The following is an 11,278-nucleotide window of genomic DNA, read 5'->3' as shown; positions in this document are numbered from 1 at the left end:
CAAGAGAACAGTGGCCAACAAAGCCTAAAATACTTGCAACCTGTCTTTTACAGAAAGTGTGCTGATCCCTAAAGTAGAGAATAACAGAGGAAGACATGCTTTATAGGGGGTAATCTGGGAGGACTTCTTGAAGGAGGTGATATTGAAGTGGCGGACTTAGGGGGCATTTAGGAAAGTCTGAGTAGGGCTGAGCCAATCAAACCGACGTTGAATGTCCTCAGTGTGAGTTTCACTATAGATACTCTAGATGCCCCCGATAAGTGGAATCACACAGTATGTGTCTTTCTGTGACTGGCTTATTCCACTGAGCATAATGACCTCAAGGTTCATCCATGTTGTAGCACATGTCAGAATTTCCTTCTTTTTTGAGACTGAATAGTATACCATTGTGGGTATATCCCACATTTTGTTTAACCATTCATTAGTCGAAGGACAATTGGGTGGCTTCCACAGTATGGCTTTTGCTAATAATGCTGCTGTGAATATGGGTGTACAAATATCTCTGAGTTCTGCTTTCAGTTCTTTTGGGTATATACCCAGAAGCGGGGTTTCTAGATCATGTGGTGATTCTTTTTTTTTTTTTTTTAATTTTTTGAGGAACCTCCATCCTGTTTTCCACAGCAGCTATCCCCGTCTACATCCCCACCAACAGTGCACAAGGGTTCCAATTTCTCCACATCCTCGCCAACACTTGTTCTTTTCTGTTTTTCTGATAAGTAGCCATCCTAATGAGTGTGAGGTGGTATCTCGTTGTGGTTTTGATTTGCATTTCCCTGTTGCTCAGTGACGTTATGCATCTTTTCATGCACTTATTGGCCATTCTTATATCTTCTTTGGAGAAATGTCTGTTCAAGCCCTTTGCCCATTTTTAATAGAAATTAGCTTTTTTCTTTTATTTTTAAAGCAGGCTCCACGCTCAGCGCGGAGCCCAATGCAGGGCTTGAACCCATGACCCTGAGATCAAGACCTGAGCTGAGATCAAGAGTCAGATGCCTGACCAACTAAACCACCCAGGTGCCCCTAGAAATTAAAATATAATTAATCTCTATATAATATCTTACACATATGGAGAGGAAAATCCAATGAATGAAGAGTGTCATCATGGCACCTTCAAGTGTTTACCATTCCCACAACTTTTCTCTAGCTTTGGAGATTTTCATGATACAAGTAACCTATGAAAACAAAAATCCCCTGTGGATTCATGGAATTCCATAAGTATCTATGGAGCACCTGGTAGGTGCCAGGCACTGAACCAGAGCAGGGAACCCAACAGACAAACCGCCCCTCTTGGGGCACCAGCACCCCAAGAAACTCTAGCATCTCAAATTGCTTATTTGCTCCCCAGGCCTTACTGTAGGTTGTCATTCTTTTTTTTTTTTTTTTTTTTAGATTTTTATTTATTTATTTGACAGAGAGAGACACAGCGAGAGAGGGAATACAAGCAGGGGGAATGGGAGAGGGAGAGGCAGGTTCCCCACTGAACAGGGAGCCCGATGCGGGGCTCGATCCCAGGACCCCGGGATCATGACCTGAGCCGAAGGCAGATGCCTAACGACTGAGCCACCCAGGCGCCCCTGTAGGTTGTCATTCTTATTTACTAATCTGTTTACTGGTTTTACATTTCTTCCCCCACACACCTCCTTCCACCCCCGCTAGACGGAACCCCATGAGCAGAGACTGCGGCCATCTTATTCAGTGCGTACCCCACTGCTATTTGTTGAACAAATGAATGTAAACTCCGTGTGAGCAGACTGTTTCCCTCAGCTCTGTATGGGGGTGCTTAGAACAGAGCCTGGCACATAGTAGGTGCCCAGAAATTATTTGTTCAATTCATGAAGGTAAGTCCTGAAAGGACAGGGACCGCCTGTTTCTCTCCACTCTAGCCCTAGCTCCCAGAACAGCACCCGGCACATAGTAGGTGCCCAATAAATATGCATTGACTGAATGAATGTAAGACCCAGGGGGACAAGGCAGAGACCTCTGTTTTTCTAGACTCTCCCTAGCTTCGAGAACCCTGCCTGGCACATAGTAGGTGCTCAGCAAACATGTGCCTTTGCACAGTGTTCCTCCCTCCCCCACCGCCTCTCTGACCCCGCCCTTAGCTGGGGGGTGGGGCTGGCCAGCGTCCCTCTGTGACGTCACAAAGGCCCTACCATGCCTCTGGCCTCAGCCCTCTTGCTGCTGTTGGGCCTGAGCGCCCACGGAGGCTGGGGCTGCCTGCAGTGTGACCACTCGGTGCAGGAGACCCTGAGGCAGCTGCGCTTCGCCCTCATACCCAAGCGCTTCCATCCGGAGCAGCTGCAGGCGCGTGCCCAGGCCGTGCTGCTGGGCATGGAGGGGCCTTTCTTCCGGGACTACGCTCTGAACGCGTTTGTGGGGAAAGTGGGTGCGTGCTGGAGAGGGGAGGGTTCCTGGCACTGCGGGGGGGAGGGGGGAGAGGGAGGGACCCGTGGGGTTGCCCGAGGCTGGGTGGGAGACAGATGCTTTGGGGACTGCGTTCCCAAGAGGGGAAGGTGGGACCATTCCTGGAAGAAGATGGGGGTGTTCCCTGGCTCTCTGAGGGACCCACTGGAATTTCCTTCCCTCTTGCCCCCAGGGATAGATCACCTGGAACATGTGGTGTCCTTTATCAAGAACCAAACAAGCCACTTAATGGTTAATTCTCTAAGAGGTAGGAGCTAAGAGGGAAAGCCTTTTCCCAGCCCCCTTCTCGGTCCTCCCTTTCCATGAGTCCACCTCGCCACCCCTTGATATTAAAGACAAAACAAAACAAAACACATGCATATAGCCTTTAGTGTGTGTCTGGCAGGGTTCTAAGTGTTTTACTCAAAAAAGTCGAGGGACAGTTCATCACTGTGGGTACTACTGTGATCTGCCCTTTACAGGGCGGATGACTGAGGCTCAGCAGAGTTAGGTGACTTGTCCCAAGTACACAGCTCAGACATTATATTCCTAACCACCGCCCCTGGGTGGCCCCAGGGAGGTTAGTCATTTGAGGGCCTTATGACGTTCCCCAGCAGAGGGCAGTAGAGGGCTCTGTGGATGTTTAACTTCTTTGTGCCTCAGTTTCCTAATCTGTAAAACGGGAATAATAGCACTCACCTCATGGGCACTGAGAAGTGTAAATGAGTTTGTGCATGTGCATTTAGAACAAAGCCAGGCAAACAGTAAGTGCTCAATAAATGTTAGCTATTAAGATTATGATGCTACCTGATTATGATGCTGATCTGGCCTCTGTGCCTAGAGCAGAGGTTGGCAAAATACAGCTGGGGGCCAAATCCTTTTGCCAGCCCCCTGTTTTTGTAAATAAAGTTTTATTAGAACAATAATAATTTACATATTGTCTACAGTCGCTTTTGCTCCCCAAGGCAGAACTGAATAGTTGTGACAATGACCATCTAGCCCTCAAAGCTGAAAATATTTACCATCTGAACCTTAACAGACAAGGTTTAGAGCAGCAGGTCTCAACTCAGGCTGCACGCTCGAATCCCCTGGAGAACTTCTCAAACATTCCAGAAGCCCAGGCAGCAGCCAAGTTAATCAGAATATCAGGCGTTGGGCCTGAACATCAGGAATTTTAAAGCTCTAGTGGGAAGCAGTAATTAAAGCTCTCACCTTTCAGAAAGGTGATTTTTGTATTTTGAGAAAAATTCAAATGGTTATAAAAGTTGCAGGAATAGTACAGTGAATCTCTATACACCATTTGTTCACATGTTAACACATGCCTTGTTTGTTCTGTGTGTGTGTGTGTTTGTACCCTTTAAGAGTTAGTGACACTTCAACCCTAATTTCTTCAATGGGGGATCTCCCAAGAGCAACGAAGGGTATTTTCTTGCACAATGAGTGGAACTAGGAAGTTTAATGCAAACTCCATACTATCCAATATCCAGTCCTCGAATTTCTCCAATGGTCACAGTCATGACTTCCACCACTACTTTTCTTCCAATCTTTGATCTGCTCTGGGATCATGCATTCGTTTGTCTTTTATGACACTGACATTTTTGAAGAGCTCTGGCCAATCATTTTACTGACTATTATTATATCATTTAGGGGTCGGTCATGTTGGTGCCGAGAACCCAAGTGGCTGACTTAGCTGCTTGGTCTCCAGCCCCTCCGGAGGTCAAACCGCTACCACATGGCCCAAGCCCCCAATAAAGAAAGATACTTTTTTTTTTTTTGGTAGGCTCCATGCCCAACGTGGGGCTCGAACTCACGACCCCGAGATTGAGTCACATGCTCTACCAACCAAGCCAGCCAGGCGCCCCCAGAAACATACTCTTCACAGGCAGGATATTCCAAGGACTTAGAGGAACCAAACCTTTTTTTCGGAATATGCAGGGTTTGGACAAGCCAGACCTGCTGAGTTAACCCTTTACTGCACAATATAAATGAGAACAAATACTATGGAGAAAATAACGCAGGGGCCAGGGGATAGGAGGTGCTAGGAGTAGGGTGGGGGCTGCAGTATAAAGTCAGGCAGCCAAGAGGGATGTCACTGACAAGTCAGCATGTGAGCAGACCTGAAGGATGGGGGGGGAAGCCCCAGGAGGTAGAAGGCTGCAAGCAGGAAGAACAGGTAGTGCAAATCCTGAGATGGGCCTATGTTTGGCATATTCACAGAACTTCAAGGAAGCCAGGGAGGCTGGAGTGGAGAGAGGGAGAGATGTGGAAGATGAGGTCCTAGAGGTAAGGGGGCGGGGATGGGTAGATGCGGTAGAGCCTTCCAGGCCATGGTGAGGACTTTTGGCTTCTATTCTGGGTCACATGGGAGGGCTCTGAGCAGAAGGGGGAGATGGATGAGCTTACTGTGGTTCTAAGAGCATCCCTCTGGTTGTGGAGAAGAGATTTGGGCAGGACATGGGGGAGCCTGGCAGACCAGCAAGAAGCTGCCACAGTGGCCCAGGCAAGAGATGATCATGGCTGGAACCAGGGTGGTAGCAGGGGATGGGGTGAGAGGGAGATAGTATTCCTGTCTAACTTGGATATATTTTTGTAAAGGTTTTATTTATATATTTGAGAGAGAGCACAAGAGGAGCAGAGGAAGAAGGAGAAACAGAACCCCCGCTGAGCAGGGAGCCCAATGTGGGGCTCGATCCCAGGACCCTGAGACCATGACCTGAGCCGAAGGCAGACACTGATCCGACTGAGCCACCCAGGTGCCCTATCTTGGATATTGAACAGACAGGTTTTGTTCATATAACATGCATGTTGACAGACTGCATGCAGGATGTGAGAAAAAGGAGTCAAAGCACCAAGGACTGCGCTGAACAGTTAGAATCAGGCACCTCCCATCTCCTAAGGTGTAGAAGACTCGGGGGTTGGGAGTAGGCTTGGAGGAGTCTATCAGGGTTCAGTTTTGGACTTACTGAGTATAAGGTGCCCATCAGACATCCAAGTGGAATTCCTAAGTGGGGTATTTGGCTATATGCATCTGGACTTCAGTGAGCAATCTAGGCTAGGGAGATCAGTGTGGGGGGAACTGGTATACAGAGAAAAACACTGTCCATGGAAATATCGTGTGAGGCATAAGCAGGAGTCACATGTAATTTTATACTCTCTAGTAGCCAGGTGTTTAAAAAGATACACAGAAGGGGCGCCTGGGTGGCTCAGTCGTTAAGCGTCTGCCTTCGGCTCAAGTCATGATCCCAGAGTCCTGGGATCGAGCCCCGCGTCTGGCTCCCTGCTCCATGGGAAGCCTGCTTCTCCCTCTCCCATTCCCCCTGCTTGTGTTCCCTCTCTCGCGCTGTGTCTGTCAAATAAATAAGTAAAATCTTTTTTAGTAAAATAAATAAAAATAAAAAGATACACAGAAGCAGGTGAAATTAATTTTCATATATTTTATTTAGCCCAATACCTAAATGACCATTTTGACATGCAAGTAGCATAAAAATTATTGAGGTTTTTTACAGTTATTTTATTCATACCATGTCTTCAAACTCCAGCATACATTTTATACTAACGGCAAACCTCGATTCAGACTAGCCCATTTCGAGTACTCAGCAGCCATGCGGGCTGGTGGCTGCCATATTGGATAGTGCAGGTCTAGGTAATATACAAAGCCATGAAGCTGGATGAAATCAGCTGGATGAAGGAGTGAGTGTAGACAGAGTGGAGAGGAGAGCAGCTCAGAGGAAAGGAAAAGAGAGGTGACCAAGTCCATTCTACTACTTACCAGATCAGAAAACTGAGGCCAGTGGAAGGTAGTTTGTCCTAGGGCCCCACAGTGGATCAGAAGGTAGATGCAAGACCTCCCAGGCCACATTATTTGCCCAGTGGACCTGAGTAATACCCAGTCTTGGTTACTCCTGGTGAATGAAAAGGGGTTTCCTCATCTCTTTGAAGCTGCAGATGGGGTGGGCTTGCTGGGTGCCTCCCTCCCCACAAGGATCTCTCTCTCTCTCTTTCTCTTTCTCTCCTCAGATGAGCCTCTGCTGGAGGAGCTGGTGGCTGTCAGGGAGAGAGTGATCAAGGAACTCAAGAAAGTTTTAAAATCGTATGAACTGAAAGGTGCAGCATCTCTCTCCATCAAGCCCCTTCCCCCCTCCCCCATTATCACTTCATCCCCTTCTCCCACTTTCTCTCCCAGACTCCTTGCTCACCTCCCCTGTGACTCAGCCCTCTCTGCCTCTCCCCAATATTCCCTGCTCTCGTTTCCAGATTCACTTCTCCCTCCCCTGGTCCCTTCCCATTAAATTCTCAAATTGCTGTCCCGACTTAACTCACTTCAGCTCTTTTCTCTTGCAGCCTGCCATCGCAAAATTTGCCGTGAGTCCTGGATTTATTTTCTGTCCCTCCCTTCTCTACCCCTCTGCACCTCTTTACCCTATCTCCCCCAAATCAAGCCCCGCTATCACCTACTCTATCTGGTGGTTCCCCCTCCCCAAAGCTATAGTATCTAGGGATATCTGATTTTTGAGGGCTTATGGAAGTGGTTGCAACCTGCAAAAAAGTATTTTGGGGGGATGTTAGGATGGGATAAGCGGGTCACAGTAACCAATAAACCCCACGTCTCAGTGGTTTAACAAAAGATTTATTTCTCTCTTACCCAAATTCCTTTGAGAGTTGAACTTTTCTTTTTTAAAAGATTTTATTTATTTGCCAGAGAGAGGGAGAGCACAAGCAGGGAGAGCAGCAGGCCAGCGGAGAGGCAGGGGTCATGACCTGAGCTGAAGGTAGACGCTTAACCGACTGAGCTACCCAGGCATTCCGAGAGTTGAACTTTTCTTCCAAGCGGTAGCCCAGGGATATAGGCTGCACCTATGTTGTGGCTTCCAAGCTAACTTCAGAAGGGAGAGAGAATAGGGAAAACTCCTATGGGAACTTGTTTGTCCTGGCTGGGGAATTGACCGCATCCCTCTGCCGCATCCCACTTTCCATTGGCCAGAACTCTGGTCACATGGTTGCAACCTACTGCAAAGGAGCCTGGGAAATGTAGTCTTTTTGTGTGGCAGGAAGAGGCGGAGACAGATGAGTGAGCATCTAGCCACACTGTATGTACAGGGGGATGCAAAACAGGAATATAGAAATGAAAGCATCCTGTTTGTAGACATTTAAGAAAATATTTGTTTAATTAATTAAATGTCTACAAACAAATGTTGGTCAACTGGACAACTGCAACTCAATTCAACTCTTCAATGATTATATAAAAAAATTTTTTTTTTTAAGATTTCATTTATTTATTTGAGAGAGAGCATGAGCACGAGTTGGGGGGAAGGACAGAGGTAGAAGCAGATCCCTCGCTGAGCAGGGAGCCCAATGCGGGACTCAGTCCTGGGACTCCAGGATCATGACCTGAGCCGAAGGCAGACACTCAACCGACTGAGCCACCCAGGCGCCCTCAAAATTTTTATTTTATTTTTAAGATTTTATTTTTAAGTAATCTCTACACCCAATGTGGGGCTCAAACTTACAACCCCGAGATCAAGAGTCACACCCTCCATCGACTGAGCCAGCCAGGCACCCCTAAAAATTATTTTTAATGTGAATCAGTGCATTTTGCTCAGCTTCCTCTGCTGCACATGGGACCTCCAAATTCGGGAGGGCCAAGGAACTCTCCCTTCTCTTTCCCCTCTGCTTCCTGCCCCTTGCCAGACCTCTGATATCTGCCCTCATCGTACTTCTCCCTCCCCTCCTTTCCAGGCTTGCTAAAAGAAGAAGTCTTAGACTGTTTACATTGCCAGAAGATCAGTCCCAGGTGTATCAAAAAAAAGTACTGTTTTGGTAAGCTCCTGGGGGTCAGGGGAAGACAGAGATGCATGAGAGATGAAGACAGCCATGACCCAGCAGATAGGGGTTTTGAGATCTCCCACATATAACCTTGAATCCTGCACTTACCACTTGCTTACAGTGTGGCCCAGATGTTGCTCCACATTCTGAAATTTGCTTCCCCCCTACTGTTAAATGGGAAAACTCCTCTGTAACTTTAAAATGTCTCTAATACCAGAATGGCAGGTGCTAGAAAAACATTTTTCTTTTTCACCAGTGTCATACCCGGGGAGTCCAGAAGGATCTGCTGAATTCATTCACTCAGTCATTCATTCATTCAGAGATTTTTAAAAAATATTTTTAAAATTTTAAATAATCTGTACAATGTGGGGCTCAAACCTACAACCCAAGATCAAGAGTTGCACGCATCACTGACCAAGCCAGCCAGGCGCCCCCAGAGATTTTTAAAGTGTATATCCTTATATCAGTGAGAATAGTACAGTGAACCCCCATATATCCATCAAGATTGAAAATCATGCTGTTCCTTCTCTCACACTGTTCCTCTCACTCCTTTATTTCAGTAAAGTCTTCAAGTTCACTTCCTCAAAGATGACTCCCTGATCACACTCTCTAAAACAGCACTTTTTATCAAATTATGTTGACAATGGACATTCCTCTACATGTGCTTTACTTATTTATTGCCATGGTATTTTTTTTTTTTAAATAATCTCTCTATACCCAAACTGACAACTGCAAGATCAAGAGTCACATTCTCTGCCAACTGAGCCAGCCAGGCAGGCGCCCCATTGCCATGGTATTTTAAAAGAAATCAAGCATTGTGAGATTTCACCCATAAATAGTGTGTGCCTCTAAAAATAAGGACATTTCCTACGTAACCATAATGCCATTCTCACACCCAAAAAACCTAGCAACAAGTCTTCAATATCAAGTAATTCTAAGTCTTTTTGCAACGTCCTTAATTGTCCCCAAAATAGCTTTCGCAGCTGATTTGTACAAACCAGGACCCAATGAAAGGATTTCTCATATAATTGAACTGTAGGGTTTTTTTCCACTTTTTTTTTTTAATCTAGAAGAGATTCTCTTATCACCTCCCCCCTCCCCCCCCAAGACAATGACTAGTTGCAAAGAGGATTTGTCCATTTTCTCCTTTAGGATGGTGGTTAAACTACCAGGTATTTCGAGTACCCCATTATGCCCCCAAACTGAGGATCAGCAGAATGGAAGACAGATGGCTCATACTGCCCACATTTTAGTGGGGTGAAGGGTTAACTAGGGTTTCTCAACCTTGGCAATACTGACAGTTGGGGCTGGATAGTCTTTGTTATAAGGGCTGTCCTGCGTATTGTAGGATGGTTCAGCAGCACCCCTAGGCTCTACCCCACTAAATGCCGGTAATATTCCCCTAGCCAAAGTCATGACAATCATTTCTAGTCTCCAGACCTTTCCAAATGACCCCTGGGGGACAAAATTGTCCCCAGCTGAGAACCACTGTTAGACAATTACAGGAACGAATAAATGGATTGATTCCAGATTGCAAGTGTGCCCTAATGAAAACAAAACAGAAGAGTTTGAAAGAAAGTGCCTGGGGGAAAGGGAGGGGCGGTGCTAGTTTAGAGAGTGCAGATTGCAGGACCTCTTTAAAGAAGTGGTGTTTGAGATCTAGAGGAAGTGAGGGAGTAAGGAACAGTGTGAATGACAGAGGGAACAGCAAGCGCAAGGACAACATGGTTGAGCAAGGAGAGGGAGGCTACTGTGGCCAGAGCCAAATGAATGAAGAAGGGTATAGTAGCTAGCTAGTCACATGGTGACCAGATTGTGCAGGGCCTGGGGGGCCGTGGTGAGGATTTAGGCTTTTAATCTGAATGAGAGGCGAATTTAGGGAAGGCTCTGCGGGAAGAGGCACTGGAGAGGGCGTAGGTGTTTGACAAGCGCCCTCTGGCGGCCATGTGGGGAACTGTAGGGCCAGGACAAACGGAGAACCCCGGGGGGAGGAGCTTTGATAGGAGCCTGGACCAGGTCGATAGCCCAGGAGGTGGATCAGACGCTGGATACATGCTGAAGGTGGAGCCAAGAGGCTCTGCTGACAGAATGAAAGAGTCGGGGGGAGGGGACGATTGGAAGATGCCAAATGGGACTCCCAAGGATCTTCAGGGTCCCCAGCTAAGATGCAGGTTGACTTTCGTCTTGTCTTGAGATTGTCAGAATTTTGCATTTCATGTTCATGGGCAGTCGAACGACCCACGTCGTCCTCCCACCACCTAGCCAACGAGTCGTGTTTAGCACTGGGCTCTTCGCTGTCACTGGGGTGTGCTGGGTAGCCTGTCGGTGCTGCGAGGGCAGAGATGTTTGCCAGTGGGGTTCACGGAGGTATCCAGAGCATCTAAAACAGTGCCTGGGACACAGAATTTGAGGAATGGATGAATGCAGTCAGACCCCAGGAGAGGGCAGGGGGGACAGGTAGGGAGGAGGGAGTGAGAGGCTGAGGTTGCTGGGTGAGCAGGTGGGTGTGGGTGCCGGGCCAAGGAAGGGTGGTGACTTGGAAGTCAGGGTTGTCTCCCCCACCCCACCAGTTGACGGGCAGCCCCGCGTGGCCCTGAAGTACCAGAAGGTGGGGGAGAACCTGCAGAATGGTGGTGCTGTCATTGCTGTTTTTCTGGCTATTCTTGCCTTCGGGGTCATCGTGGCTTCGTGAGTCATCCCTGCCCTCTCCTGAGGCTCCCAAATGCCCCACTGGGCCCCACAAAAATGTCCCTGCCCTGTATCAGCCACGGTGTCATTTGGGAATCTCCTCCTCACTCACTTTGTCTCTGCCTCTCCTTCCTTCTCTCCATTTCTTTTCCCAGCCCCCATCTCTGTCTGTCTGTCCATCTCTCTTTCTCTCTCACCTCCTCTTCCTCTCACCCCTGGACCACCTTATGTCTTTCCTGGGTCCTCAGCACTTTTGCCTCTCTGGGTCTCTTCCTCCATAAAGAAAAATACATTAAAAATTGTATTTCCTGCATGTGCTGGATGAAGACAGATGTCATCCGAGCTGAATTCATTATTATATATT

At 47.5% G+C, this 11,278-nt stretch overlaps 1 protein-coding gene across 1 annotated transcript; it reads left to right on the top strand.

Moving 5' to 3' along the window:
- Window positions 1–2,154: 2,154 nt before the first annotated feature.
- Window positions 2,155–11,022, top strand: IZUMO2 (IZUMO family member 2). The gene is made up of 6 exons (XM_045890456.2): window positions 2,155–2,386; window positions 2,597–2,671; window positions 6,421–6,507; window positions 6,745–6,765; window positions 8,140–8,220; window positions 10,797–11,022. The coding sequence occupies exons 1-6, from the start codon at window positions 2,155–2,157 to the stop codon at window positions 10,916–10,918; spliced, it is 618 nt and encodes a 205-aa protein (XP_045746412.1). The 3' UTR covers window positions 10,919–11,022.
- The last annotated feature ends 256 nt before the right edge of the window (window positions 11,023–11,278 follow it).

This window comes from Mirounga angustirostris, unplaced genomic scaffold, assembly GCF_029215605.1.
Source record: "Mirounga angustirostris isolate CCGP_5_RB_7025 unplaced genomic scaffold, mMirAng1.0.hap1 SCAF_16, whole genome shotgun sequence".
NCBI classification, from domain to species: Eukaryota; Metazoa; Chordata; class Mammalia; order Carnivora; family Phocidae; genus Mirounga; species Mirounga angustirostris.
This window is presented reverse-complemented; position numbering and strand designations above follow the sequence as displayed.